Below are 13,893 nucleotides of genomic sequence, written 5' to 3' on the forward strand. Positions count from 1 at the left end.
ATTTTTTATATTTTTTATTTTTATTTTTATTTTTTGTTTTTCACATTCGTTTCATGTTTATTAACTTCCCTTTGTTTATATCTTTTATGACTATATTCAGAAAAATTCGAATCTATATAGCATTCACCCCGCAATGGTCTCCTTGGTCCCGGGATCCTCGTGAAAACTGCCCAGACCTACATGTTCTATAGATAAACAGCTCTCCTTGTGACAACTATCCGGTCCGTCTTCACCATGAATTGGGGCCAAAATGCTCTCCCGGTGCAACATGGGCCCTCACAGCCGTACCCTTGGAATCCATCGTTGAATCAACCACAGTGTTCCCCCACCACTTCGGAGGATCAATCCCATTCAGAGTAAACGCGAAAAATATAAAGAGCGTGGCCAGCGCCAGGCCCAAGTCCAAAGCAGACGACGTCAAAAAGTTCAAGCGCGTCCACCACCGGAAGTAGCGCTTCTTGATCCAGAATTGGAAGACGAAGCCCACGAAGCCCCAGGAGAAGTAATTGAGAGCGGTGGCGGGCGGGATGGCGCCGGCACCCCCGAAGAGGAGCGGCGCGATGAGATATCTCACGGGGGATTTCGGGTTTCTCTTGACAATGAAGTAGATGATGATTGGGGTGATTGCGCCGACGATGAAGAAGATGAAGAGGCCCGAGTAGATTTGGCCCGGGGAGAACATTCGGCCTGGGCCAATGAGGCCCCAGATGACAGAGGCTAGAAAAAATATCAACATGTAAAATCAATGGAGATGAAAGGGGAGGCCTTCTTACCAGAGTAAAATACTCTTCCGCCTGGGCATGTGAAGTTGTCGGGTTGCTGGTCGTCGCATACATTTTCGATGCTGTTGAGTGCCAAGTTAAGAACCAAGACTTGGATAACGCACGAAAACGTTGTGGCGACGACCTGGGCCATGAACATGGTCCTGGGGGGGATTTTCATGTAATGGCCGAATTTAAGATCCGACACGAAATTGAGTGCTTGGGACCTGTTTCGGTGGGCGGTAAGAAGATTGCCTACAAAGGGTATTATTGTATGTCATGCACTTACATTGTGATGTATCCAAACGTTTTGAAACTAATCATGTACATAGCCATGGTTAATGAACAAGAATCATTTCACATTTGTCAGGATTGCATAAAACGCGGGATAAAAACATACAGCATGAGCGCTAGAGGCCGTCCCGGCTGGATGTAGCCGTAGACAAACTCCGTGAGCACGTTCAAGCCAATCTGATTGTTCGTCACGGCCTGGATGATACCGATTGGCAAAGCGAAGCCGAACGAAATGGTGACGGCCAGTAAAAAGGCCCACCAACTTAAATTGGTTGGGTACGCGAGCACTGTATAGAAGCCCAATGCCAGCATCTACATCACGTACGATGATGTCAGCGGGTGCCGAAGATGATGGTTGCCTGTGCTGCTGGGAAATTGGGAGAGGGTGGGAGCAAACTGACTATGCAGAAGAGAGAGAGGTACCACCAAGTCGGGGCCTCTTTGTACTTTCTCATCAGTTTCATGTGGATGTCCGGCTTTTCCGTGGTGCTGTTCATGTACTGCCTCCAAATGTACTTGCCGTGGTGCAGATACGTATATACGACGAGTGAGGAGATGGCGGCGAAAGACAGGCCATATGAGATGGCAAATGTGGTGCTATTGAGCCATGAGCCATGGGGTGAAACCACTCTGGAGCAGACTGGAACTGACCTGATGAATAAGGGTGAATATTTATGGTAGGCTTCTTCATTTAGGGTCATGTCTGGATTCACGACGCGACTAATGTTGTACTTTGCTCCCGTATTGTCGTAGATGCTGGCGTCGTTGATGGGTAGGAACTGGGCATACCATGTCCCAGAGTAGTGGAGTAGAATCGTCAAACCTGAATAGAATATGGCCACGCTGATCAAGGTATTGGCAATCGCGTGCCTATGTTGCCGTTACTATCAAGAGCAATGCAGCAGGTAGGGTGGGCTGGTGTCACTCACCAAGGCGTAACAAGAGGAGATCCGATGTAGCCCGTCACCTGGCTCCAGTCAAAGGTAATGGGTATAATGGACAAGCCGGTGTTTCCACCAAACAGCTGATTGATGACTGGGTTTTGCGGCGCCATCCAAGTTGCAAACGCGAAGACGCTCAAGAACTGGGCCAAAAAGCCGGGGATGAAGTAGTATACAAAGGATGCTGCGGTAATGATGCCAAACCATGTATACCTCGGTAGCCTGCCGCCGAGGACCGTTGGGTCAATGTCATCACTCGAGTCATACATGGCATTCATCATGGCCGCGGAAGCTAGATTTCCAGGCCATATCATCGATGCGGGATACACTACGTTCAAATGGTTAGCTGCCATGTAAGCGGATTCGCATCGAAGAAAGTGTAGGTATCAAACCTAGGTATTTGCGCATAACGCCAGCAATTCCGTATCCCAACGACTGCGTGGAAACGGTGAGCAAGATCTGGAAGAGCAATCCGAAATTCTGCTTGTAGAACACCAGCTGCGCCAGGATGATATCTGTTGAATAGGCGACGGAGAAAGACACAGACGCCATTACTCCAATGACTGTATGCTCCTTCATGTTAAAGGGGCCCGGGTTCAGCTGCCACTTGAGGCCAAATATGTTGAACTCTCGTTCTGGCACAAATCTTGCCCATCCATGACCAATGGGCCAAGCAATGATCTGAGCGACTAGAGCCCCGATGTAAATGGCCGGCCGGCGCAGAGAAAAGATTGTGTTCATTGATGCCCCGAGAACAACAAGTAACAATCCAATTGTCCACGCGCGGACTGTATTGCATGGCACATCTTCGTCGAAATTGTGGACAGCGGCGCGAACCTCGGGATATGGGGAATTCTCCTCCTCGTCCTCGTCTGCAGCTTTCTTGGACTCATCATCGGATAAGCCGTCTTCAGGGTGTGCATGGCCACGGGATTCGTGACCCTCTGGCAAGTTTGGGTCCATGAGGAGCTCATACTCGGAACCTTGATCATCGTCGTCGGCGTCATTCCGGACGCCTGAATCGGGCCATTTGGAGATGTTTTCCCGTAGGTTCTCCATGAGTCCAGTGGTTGGGCTTGAAAGAGAATGCCGAGGATGAGGCCCGGATTCGCTCTCGCGTCCACTCGCCTCAGCCATGTTGTCCATGATCGCCTCTATTCAAGGCGCTGGTTGAAGTATATGTATGTCAGTGAGATTCTGAGAGGGGGAGACCATTCGGGGATTAGGTCAGCTGAGGAGAGCAAGCCGGTGATAAAAGAAACTTGTATAGCATAAAGTTGTTTCTCTCTTCTCTGCTGTCAATTCGGAGCATCCATTTTGAAGTTGAAGGAGGTGGAATGAATATTGTCTGTCGTGTTGGTTCTGAAATGTTATCAGGTCTAAGCTCCCTCCGATAAGTGGCCACGCGACAATAGAACAAGCGCCTGAAGCCGTGCCCGACGGGTTTCGGGTCTATCGGGGAGCTCGTTGTGGTGATTACTGAATGAATAATTCTTTCGTGTTGTTTCCAGCAGATGAGCTCTCGATTGAACGAATTGAGATGATTGTTTTCTTATGTTGCGAAGGATAAATCCTGGGACAGAACCTGAAGAGACAAAGTCGCAAGAGCCGCCCAGACGGTGAAGCAGTTGGGTAACTGCAAAAAGAGGGTTAGTGCAGGTCAGCCAGCACTAGCCGACAATAGGCTGCTAGACCGGGTCGGGCCATTTCCCCAAACATTTAACATTGAACATTTCATGTGCTCTGGATAAGTCATCTCAACTCATCTCGAACTTGAGCATTTCTCATCAGATCTAGCAAAACGCCGCCCAAAGGAAATTCACCCGAATTCCCCCTAGATCTTGACATGGAATCATAAAAAATGCGGCGAGTTGTCGTGACTGGCCTCGGCGCCATCACGCCTCTCGGGCTCGGCATCCAACGGACATGGGCTCGTCTCATTGCTGGCGAGTCCGGCATCGTCAGCGTTGCGGATCGAGAACCTCGACAACGATGGAGAGAGCTGACGTGCACCGTTGCGGGTGTCGTTCCTCGAGGGCCTGGCGGCAAGGCTGAAGGCTTATGGAAGGCCGATGACTGGCTGAGTGCCGCGGAACAGCGACGCATGTCGGCTTTTACGCAGTATGCGATTGCGGCGAGCGACATGGCTTTGAAGGATGCCGGGTGGGAGGCTTCCCGGGTTGAGGACCAAGAGGCAACGGGAGTGTGCCTCGGGAGCGGCATTGGGAATCTGGAGGAGATGTATGACACGAGTCTGTCTCACGGTAGAGATGTAAGCTCATCAAACTCCATCTATGCCCACCTACAGGTGCCTATTGTCCTCATTAGACTGACACAATGTCGACAACAGGGATATAAAAAAGTATCGCCGCTTTTCGTGCCCAAGCTCCTCATTAACATGGCGGCAGGACACATTGCCATGAGGCACGGGTTCCAAGGCCCAAACCATGCCGCAACGACGGCTTGCACTACAGGAGCTCACTCTATTGGGGACGCAGCTCGGTTCATCGCACTGGGAGATGCCGACGTCATGGTTGCTGGAGGATCAGAGTCCTGCATCCACCCTCTCACTTTTGCCGGCTTCGGCAGGGCCAGATCCCTAGCCACAGCATACAACGACAGTCCGCAGGCGGCATGTCGCCCGTTTGATGCTGATCGCAACGGCTTTGTCCTCGCTGAGGGAGCGGCAGTGTGCGTGCTCGAGGAGCTTGAGCATGCAAAGGCCAGGGGGGCCAAGATTTACGCCGAAGTCAGCGGATACGGCTGCAGCGGTGATGCGTACCACATGACGGCGCCCCGAGAAGATGGACATGGAGCATATCTCGCCATGAAAAGGGCCTTGAGGAGCGCGGGCATCAAGCCGTCTCAAGTCGACTACGTTAATGCACACGCTACGAGCACGCAGGTGGGAGATTCGGCTGAAGCAGCCGCCATCAAGCGGATTATGATGGGCGACGAAGGCGTTTCATCCGAATCCAAAGTCACTGTAAGCAGCACCAAGGGCGCAATAGGGCATTTGCTAGGTGCAGCTGGAGCAATCGAGGCTCTCTTCTGCATCTTGGCTATTCACGATGTGAGTCTAAACCCCCGTCTTCATTCCACTCGCCCATGCGAGGAGCTCTACTGTGTCTGTCAGATATTAACAAGATGAACAGGGAGTCGTGCCGGCTACTCTGAATCTGGCGCGGCCCAATGTAGACGTCAACTTCAATCTTGTCCCCTTGACATCTCAGGAGAAGCAAGTCAAAGTTGCGATGAGCAACAGCTTTGGATTTGGGGGGACCAACAGCACGCTTGTGTTTTCCAGGTTTGAGTAGGTACCTGGCTTGTAAGAATAGGGCACTTGTACATTATATAACAAACACATCAATGTAGAATTAAATAGCATCCAATAACATTCTCCAATATTCTCAGCTACAAATCAAAACGAAAATATCCTCTTATATCAAACGTCAAGCATCAACCATTGAATTCCCTCCCATCTCAACCCCTCCTCTCCCATCCTCCACGAAAATCTGCCCCTCCATGCGTTCTACATACAAAACCGCCAGCCGAACTTCAGCCGCCACCAACCATCCGATCGTCTTAGCCAATTTCCTCGCACAAGGCAAATCCACCGCGTCATGGAAAGGCTGCCGGGCCATGTTCAGAGAAAAAAAAATCCATCCAATATAGCTCGCCCGCCCACGTCCGCTCTCCCTCATGGCCATTCGATCCCTCCCGAAGCGCTCACCATAATTAATTCATAATCTTTTCGCAATCTTATATTATTTTCTTCTTCTTCTTCTTCTTCTTCTTTCTCCACAATGGCCTGCGAAAGCTGCAGATCCCAGGCCCGGTCCTTGCTCCGGGTCGCATCCCGCACATCAGTATCCCGGTCTTCGGCCGCCAAATCGGTTCTTCTGCCGCTGCTTCATGCCAATGCGCCCGTCCGATCGTCGCCGCCGTCCCGGAGCTTCAGCAGCTCCAGCTCTAGGAGGCTCTTGGGGGGACTTGGGAGCTCGATTGGGGAGTCGTACCGAGTTCTGGGCGCCTCGGAGAGACTGTTCAAGGCATGTGCCAAAGCAGCTGATTATCACATCACCGAGGAGGAGCGCAAGAACGATCAAGTAGAGAGATTGGACGACGGCGAGGAGATTGGCCAGGCGCTGGAAGAGGGAAACATCTGGCACAATAGTATGTTTCGACTCCGGTCCAGGATAAAAACATCACATCACACCTGCTAACGAACGGACTGCAGCCTTCAAACTACCGCCCACGTTTAGCACTTGGTCGCACGTCACCATGTTGCACCTCTACCTCATCAACGCCCGCGTACGATGCCTCGAGCGAGACGCATACCGAAACTGGCAGCAGCAGCTCATCGACCACTTCTTCTTCGAGTGCGAGAAGAAGATGCACATTGACCACAACATCACATCCAGCGCCCTCCGACAGCGCTACCTCAAGGACATATTCGTCCAGTGGCGAGGCCTCCTGCTTGCATACGACGAGGGCCTCATCAAGGGCGACGCCGTGCTGGCGAGCGCCGTGTGGAGGAATCTGTTCAAGGGCGACCCCGAGGTCGACCCCCGAGCGTTGGTGGCCATTGTTGGATGGATGAGATCGGGCCTTGTATCGCTGGAGAGCGCCTCGGACATGGCCATGCCCAATAGGGCGCTGGAGGTGCTGGCCAGGCCGGTTGATGTGTTTTGGACGAGGCTGGAGGAACCGTTCAAGAAGGAGGTTGGCAAGGATGCTGTGCAGGAAAGCCAAGAAGTAAAGCCTACGCCCGAGGTGGCCAAGGCTGCTTGAATCAAAGGGAAGGGCGAATCAAAACGACAATGACGATGACGACCAAAAAGCAAAATGGTGACTACGGGACCTGTAAAATATATGTATAGTGTCAAGGGCGAAAATGGTGGCATGGGCAAGAAAGAAAGAGAGGAAGAAGAAGACGGAGGCTCGAGCCGATGAGTCCCTCTTCTTTGAATGGTGCATATAATAATGCAGTGTACGAGTGTGTTGGCATCAAGCGGAGGGCCCAACACACCACCTCCTGGTATATAGAACTTTGTTGATGTATAGATGGAAAAAAAACAAACCCAATCTCACACTCACGCTCATGCTCGTACTCACTCGCTCCTCTCCCACATCTGAAACTCATACCTGATGCCCGCCTCCTCCTGTCCACCCTCCTCAACCTCCTCGCCCGTCCACTCCTGCAGCTCCTCTCTCGACCTCTTCTTCCACCCATCAACCGCCTCCCCCGTCAAGTCAAGCGGGAAACCCGTATCGCACTCAAACTCGGCATCGATGCTCGTCAGCAGCACGCGCTTCGCCGCCGGATGCCTCAGCGCCGCCTCGTAGATCTGCGCGCCGCCCATGACGAAGACGCGCCCTCCGCTCGAATTCGCCTCCTGCGCGACACGCAGCGCCGCCTCCACGGACGGCACCCGGATCTCAGAGCCTGTTGGCGGGGGAGAAGGCGGGTTGGCGGGCGCTGAGCGGGTGATGACGATGTTGAGGCGGTTCTTGAGAGGCCGGAATTTGGGGGGGATGGAGTCCCAGGTTTTGCGGCCCATGATGACTGCGTTTTGGGGAGTCTGGAGTCTAGTTAGCAAGTTGGCTCGTATGTACATGATTATTTTATGTTTTAGAAAATGAATAGAACAAATTTTAAATAGCAGCCAAAGCAACCCTGGTTTGTTGAGATGGAGCTCATATGAGAGGGAACAAGTTTTTTTTTTTTTTTTTTCTTCATCTTACCTGTGATGAAGAAGCCGGAACTCGAGTCGTCACGCGGGCAAAATACTGCATTTCTCTTTTCAGGCCTTTCCAGGGCATCGTGCCCTGGAAGCCTATGCCCATGCTGCGGGTGGCGGCCACAATGAGGGTGAGTTCTGGCGATGCCATTGCAGATATGTCGTATGTTTGATATGGGGATGAGTAAGTGGTGGTAAATGGTGTAAGTTCAGTGGTTTAGTTGCAAGTTTAGCGCAGTGAAAGTTCAATAGCTGCGTGCTGTCCTTAGATTAGGCCATTGGTGGATATGGCAGAGCAGAGACAATGAAAAGGATGATATGGATCACAAAATTTCAACTATCAGATTATACATGAAACATTTAATTAATCACCTAACGTAGTTATTACAATTCCAATCATCCATTACCAAGCCTTCGCTACAACTTTGACGGTGGCAACACCGCAATATCTTGAAAGGGAATGTCCAAAAACTTGTAAATGTGATGAAATCTGAATCCAGTCAGCACAATGAAAGCCCCTTTTAGATGCAACTCATCCCTTCTCAAACAAGGGGAAATATCTTTCATAAAAACTCACCGGTCGCTACCAAAAAACGGCTCCTGCTCGCCCTTTGCATTCGTCACCCACATCCAAGGCGTGCCAAAGGCCCCCTGATCAGCCGCCCTCTGGGTAGTGGCCATGAGAACCTCCTTCATCCCGCCACGGGCCTTCATGATCGTTTCCACCTCCTCCTCGGTGAAAAGCTTCCTGCTGCCGCTTTTGCCGGGCTTCTCCGTCGCCCCCTGCAGCACGGCGCGCAGGTTCTCCTCCGGGATGAGATTGACGTGGGGAGGCCTCCAAAAGGCCATTAAACAGGACTCAAAGGCGGCGAGGAATGTGGCTTCTGGGTAGTTGGCCTTGATGTAGTGAAGTGCACGCAGTGGCGAGATGGTGTGGGAGACGGCCATGAGGTCTGGGGGGCCCTGGATACCGAATAGGCCGACGCGCTCGGCGGCACGACGAGAGTCATATTTCAGATATTTGGCCTTGATCTCGTTTGTCCACGGAGGACGGTTCCCTGTATGGCCAGTCAGTACCATGTTGTGATGTCGCTGAATGATATTGATCCAAGTCATGGAATACCTGAGATGTGGTTGATGCCGCCCAGCAGCACCGGATGTATCCTAGTGAAAACAAAAGATGAGTATTTGATCCAGTACAGCGATTTCTTGCACACAATCATGCGGTTATGTTCATGAAGGGGAGCATATGGGGTGACATACTCTATTTCGACTCCATAGGCCGCCAACTTGTCTCGATTCTGCGCCAAGTCTACGAACGCGATATAGCCAAAATAGGATGCTAACCATGGGAATGCATTCATCAGTCATAAGAAAAACACAATATCGAATAAGAAAAGACAAGAAAAGGGAACAGCATCGCCCCAATCGGGACACACCGAGGCCCCCCGAAAAGGCGCCGTCCAAGACTCACCGAGATCCAAGAAGCAATCAATCTTGCCGCCCATGGTTGTTGGTTTGCCCTTGTCCCCCTTGTCTGCTTATTTTCCCCCCAGATTTCCGCTTTTCCCCCAAGATCAAGATCAAGGAGAATCGGTTCCCGCAGATGGCGTGATTGACGATGATGACAAAATCAGAATTCAAACACGAAGGGCATTGAGAGGAGTAGGAGCGAAAGCGCACATGTAAGACGGCCCTGGTACTTGTAGTCCATACTACGGCAGCGATGGCGAGCAATGAGGCTTCCCCCCCGGCTTACCTCGATTTGCTAATCCTCCGCAGCTTCACTGCATAGCCGCGCTGTAAGTTTGCGGGGCAGCAGCGCTGAGGGCCGCTGTAATCAGCACGGAACCGAGGCATCAGCGCCCCTGATCCATAGCGGGTGGTGTTGAGTAATCGGAAAATGAAGCTCCACGGTTCAACATGTTGCTCCACAATCTCGGCAGCTTCAACGCCCAGCTTGATTGAAACGATTTATAAGTTCCGAGGGGGATGACATGCTCGGTATGCTTCAGAGCTACTACTGGAAATTCATCAGCCTTATAAGTTCTGTCTGCTTCTCCACTTTGTGAATTGAATTGAAAGGAAGAAGAAGAAGCAATTGAGCACATCAGCTTGCAGCCTCATCTTACCATCTCACCCTCACTCTCTTCTTACACGTAAAACAACACCAAACCACCACCCAAAATGGTCAGCTCAAAGCCCGTAGCCATCGTCGTGGGAGCTTCTCGCGGAATCGGTCGCCAAGTCGCCGTCGATCTGGCTACCAACGGCTACGCAGGTGAGAGCATCTCATTAAATTCACCTGTCCATCCAAGCAAACTAACAATATCCAAGTCGTCGTGGCAGCAAAGTCCATCACGGACCCTTCCAAGCTCACCGATAAAACCCCCAATCCAAAATCCAACGACTCAACCATCACCACCGTCGCCCGCGAAATCACCTCTGCCGGCGGCGATGCCACGCCCATCCAGGTCGACGTGCGGTCCGAGGAGAGCGTGAATGCCCTCGTCGCAAAGACCATTGCTGTAAGACGACAAAAAGCCCCTTCCCACCAATCCACCAACACCATCACCATCACCATCTACCAATGCTAAATACTTCTTTCTCACTCCCCCAGACATACGGCCGCCTCGACGTCCTCGTCTACAACTCGGGCGCCATCTGGTGGGCTTCCGTCGCAAACTCGCCCCTCAAGCGCTTCCAGCTCATGCAGCGCGTCAACCCCGAGGGCCTCTACGCCGTCGTCCAGGCCGCCCTCCCGCACCTCCGCCCTCACGGCCGCATCGTCGTCGTCAGCCCGCCCATCTACAGCCGCTTCTTCCGCGGCAAGACCGCCTACGCCATGGGCAAGATCGGCATGAGCGTCCTGACCAAGGGCCTGGCCATGGACTTTCAGCGCGAAGGGCTCAAGGACATGGCCATTACAAGCATCTGGCCCGCCGTGGTAAGTAACATTTACATACACAAACAAACCTCCAACAATACATATATATACATACACAGGTATCTACCGTAAATAAAATCAGCATCCTAATTTAAAAAAAAAAAAAAAAAAAAAACAGGCAATCGAATCCGCCGCCACCGAGCAATTCACAAAGAAAAATCCCGGCGAGGAAAAGGACCTCCGCAAGCCCACCATCTTCTCCGACGCCATCCTCGGCATCCTGCGCTCCCCCGCCGAAAAGGTCAACGGCGAGCTCGTCCTCGACGAGGACTTCCTCCGCGAGCACATGGGCGTCACCGACTTTGCAAAGTACAGCGTCGTCCCGGGCTCCAGCCCGCGCCGCATCATGCCCGCCCGCCTGCCCGACCTGACCGTCGCCGAGCAGGACGACGAGGGGCAGAGGGTCGATAGCGCTACTAAATCGAAATTGTAATTGCGTTTTTTCCTCTCTCTCTTTCCTCCTTCTTTTCCTTCTGGAAGAATGGATGGGGTTGTAGAGCAAGCTTCGGTTGTTTGGGTAAATGGAGCTGTAGGGAATTAGGTCTTGGCTGGAGCAAAGATTGTCGACTCGGCCATTGTAGGATATCGAGACACATATATCAATGAAACAAGTATACGAAGCACACCTTTGCCTTGAGACAATCGTTCATAGTGTATATAGTATCCATAAGCTTATACATCTAGTTTTCCTCAAGGTATCTCCTATTACGAATCTCAAAAAGAAAAAAAGACGCAAAGGGGAAAAGAAAAGGAAAATATAAGAAGCACGGGTTCCTGTAAACTCCAAAGCTTTAGGCAAACACGGGGCCACTCCTTTTTGTCGGCGCCACCCTCCTCAGCCAACAGTCCTTTTGACTTCCTCAGAATCTGTCTGCCATTTTTTTTTCTTCATACACAAAAGGGAAAGATCAAAAATAAGAAAAAAGTACCTAGATTAGACAAGGGGGAAAGAGAAGAAGAAGAAAAAGCGCTGTGCCAACCCAAATCCAGTATCCATAATCAATCTTACAAGAAACAATTCCGCATAATGTCTCTCACATATTTTTTGGTCGCTCCAATGCTCTAGCGATGATGACAAAAGATTGAAACAAACTTATCGCTTCCTTCGTCAAAGACGTTCCTACACGTCCATGTCCTCTCGCTGACTCAATGGATCCACGCCCTGCATGTTTTCAATGTCGCTCATCACTTCGTTGAACACTGCCGACACGTTCCCGAGCACCTTGACTCGGTTCCACTCATGTCTGCTTCGCCATATCTCGTCCATCATCTCACGGTTGACTTGTTCCAGTTGCTCAATTGTACAGCCAGAGGTGAACTCTGCCACTCTGTGCAGAAGCTCTTCAATCTGCCCCTCCACTTGCAACGGTTGAGAAGACGAGCCCGAGTTGCGAACCGCGTCCCCCGACGAGCTTCCATCATGAGACGGCAAGCTAATCACCGACTTCACACCTCCCGGACTCTTGTGGGTTTGCGAATCGAGCGACGGGCGGCTTATGATTGAAGCGGATGAGCTGTCGTCAAGAGCCGGTCCCCTAGCCTGAGTATGAGGCCAAATCTCACTAGAAGATGACAAGATGCTTTGGTTATGCGGTAACATTTGGCTCTGGTTCTGTGCAACTACCAGCGTGTCCGGCAGCGCATCATCGTGCTCTTGGTTTCCATTTGTGTTCTGCGTGCTCCAGTTGGAAGACCTAAGGGTCGACGGATCTGACGTCTTAGTCGTGGATGCCTCGTTGATCACAGCCGACGGTGACATCCCAGGAGGCAGGGTGGTAATTGCAGACCGCTGAGATACCTGTGTTGCCCCAGCCGCCAAATTTATCGAGGAAGGCCCTTCCTGTGATCTTGGCGGCGGGCCCATGGGAGAGGTTTGGGATTGGGTCAGGTTCTGGGTGTCATCGTCGGTCCCGCTCATCTGAACATCGCCCTCTTTGATCGGAGTGGGGATGCCGTTGCTAAGCGGGTGTCCATTTTGGCCAGCTTCGCCATGTCCGTTGGATAAGGGGCTTCGTATCTGGAAGCGGGCCATGGTGCGAGCCCCTGGCACTGGTTCCCCAAGGGTGAGAGGGCCCTGCGAATCGCTGTCATTGCCGCCGCCAAGATCCGACTGGACTCGTTCTAATACAGATTGCATGGCCTTTCGCTTTCGCTCCTTCTCTGCTGCCTCTTTGGCTCGCTGCTGCTGGCGCTGGTAGAGTGCTTCCCAGTCGATGTGGGCTGTGCTGGTTTCGATACTCGCTACATCTACCTCGACGTTGCTGAGCAACTCGTTGGCCTTGAGAGTGCGCTCCTTGTCGCCAATGTTCTTGGCATCCTTTGCCAGAGCCTTGATGTCGAACAAAAAGTCCTTGGGGCGAGCATAGAACCCGTTCGAGAGGCGCTCTTCAATGGTTGTCGTCTCGAGATTGTAATAGTACTTGCCAGACTCGACGTGCATCAGCACGTCATTTCCATGCTTATCCTTTACAATTTCAAAGGGCCTGTTCTCCCCTTCTGCCAGATCGGGTCGTACATAGTTCGGATCTGCCTCCAGGAACAAGTATTCAATCAGGTTCTGTTGAAGGACTGGCTGTCTGAACTTCTTGTATCTGCGATTGATCTGATCCATGATGGGCTGCAGTTGAATCTTGAGGGCGTTCAGGAGCTGATGATCTTTCTTCTTCAGAGCCTTCACCTCGTCTTTCGTTGGTGGCTTGACAGGTGCCGGAGGAGCTACCGGGAGCTCCTCGAGAACTCTCTTCTTCCGGTTGTCAAGATCTGGGAAGGCACGAGGCTGCAGCTTCACATAATCCAATGTTTTCGAAAAATACTCCATACGATTGGCCTACTGAGTGTTAGCGATCCTTGCTCACAGTGTTATTGGCGCAGCGCCCTTTCTCACCTTGTTCGGTCTCGATATCTGCATTTGGTTTTTACGAGAGTAGCCGAAAAAGTCGCGCACCATCTCTTGTGAAAGATCTTTCTTTTCACAATCTGCGGTGGCCATGAGGAGTACAGGATCCGTCGGGGCGATAGACCTCAACATGGTGCGGAAGGTGACCAGCGCCAGCGTTCCAGTCAGCACCGTGTACCAGGCGTCAATGTTTGGAATATAGATCACACTCGGCTTGTGCCGCCTTACTTCAGTGAAGAGGCCAACAATGACTTGCTCCATTGCCTATTATTCAGTTAGCGGCGATCTGATACAAACGGAGAAGGGGGGG

The 13,893-nt window shown here is 51.7% G+C and overlaps 6 protein-coding genes across 6 annotated transcripts; 2 read left to right on the forward strand and 4 right to left on the reverse strand.

The window, feature by feature from the left end:
* Window positions 1–229: 229 nt before the first annotated feature.
* Triagg1_6785 (uncharacterized protein) lies at window positions 230–3,142 on the reverse strand (the record flags this gene model as incomplete). The annotated part of the gene is made up of 8 exons (XM_062901447.1): window positions 230–717; window positions 774–988; window positions 1,051–1,077; window positions 1,162–1,367; window positions 1,457–1,652; window positions 1,707–1,925; window positions 1,985–2,324; window positions 2,389–3,142. 8 exons carry the CDS (start codon window positions 3,140–3,142, stop codon window positions 230–232), a joined length of 2,445 nt encoding a protein of 814 aa, XP_062754401.1.
* A 715-nt stretch (window positions 3,143–3,857) lies between these two features.
* Triagg1_6786 (uncharacterized protein) lies at window positions 3,858–6,790 on the forward strand (the record flags this gene model as incomplete). The annotated part of the gene is made up of 5 exons (XM_062901448.1): window positions 3,858–4,268; window positions 4,347–5,069; window positions 5,152–5,309; window positions 5,823–6,172; window positions 6,237–6,790. 5 exons carry the CDS (start codon window positions 3,858–3,860, stop codon window positions 6,788–6,790), a joined length of 2,196 nt encoding a protein of 731 aa, XP_062754402.1.
* A 320-nt stretch (window positions 6,791–7,110) lies between these two features.
* Triagg1_6787 (uncharacterized protein) lies at window positions 7,111–7,891 on the reverse strand (the record flags this gene model as incomplete). The annotated part of the gene is made up of 2 exons (XM_062901449.1): window positions 7,111–7,581; window positions 7,745–7,891. The coding sequence occupies 2 exons, from the start codon at window positions 7,889–7,891 to the stop codon at window positions 7,111–7,113; spliced, it is 618 nt and encodes a 205-aa protein (XP_062754403.1).
* A 422-nt stretch (window positions 7,892–8,313) lies between these two features.
* Triagg1_6788 (uncharacterized protein) lies at window positions 8,314–8,820 on the reverse strand (the record flags this gene model as incomplete). Its single annotated transcript, XM_062901451.1, has 1 exon — window positions 8,314–8,820. The coding sequence occupies one exon, from the start codon at window positions 8,818–8,820 to the stop codon at window positions 8,314–8,316; it is 507 nt and encodes a 168-aa protein (XP_062754404.1).
* Window positions 8,821–9,927: 1,107 nt separating this feature from the next.
* Window positions 9,928–11,120, forward strand: Triagg1_6789 (uncharacterized protein; the record flags this gene model as incomplete). Its single annotated transcript, XM_062901452.1, has 4 exons — window positions 9,928–10,021; window positions 10,078–10,268; window positions 10,361–10,687; window positions 10,842–11,120. 4 exons carry the CDS (start codon window positions 9,928–9,930, stop codon window positions 11,118–11,120), a joined length of 891 nt encoding a protein of 296 aa, XP_062754405.1.
* A 687-nt stretch (window positions 11,121–11,807) lies between these two features.
* On the reverse strand, window positions 11,808–13,844 carry Triagg1_6790 (uncharacterized protein; the record flags this gene model as incomplete). Its single annotated transcript, XM_062901453.1, has 2 exons — window positions 11,808–13,514; window positions 13,572–13,844. 2 exons carry the CDS (start codon window positions 13,842–13,844, stop codon window positions 11,808–11,810), a joined length of 1,980 nt encoding a protein of 659 aa, XP_062754406.1.
* Window positions 13,845–13,893: the final 49 nt, after the last annotated feature.

The sequence above is a fragment of the Trichoderma aggressivum genome (assembly GCF_033847375.1).
Source record: "Trichoderma aggressivum f. europaeum strain CBS 100526 chromosome Unknown scaffold_027, whole genome shotgun sequence".
NCBI classification, from domain to species: domain Eukaryota; kingdom Fungi; phylum Ascomycota; class Sordariomycetes; order Hypocreales; family Hypocreaceae; genus Trichoderma; species Trichoderma aggressivum.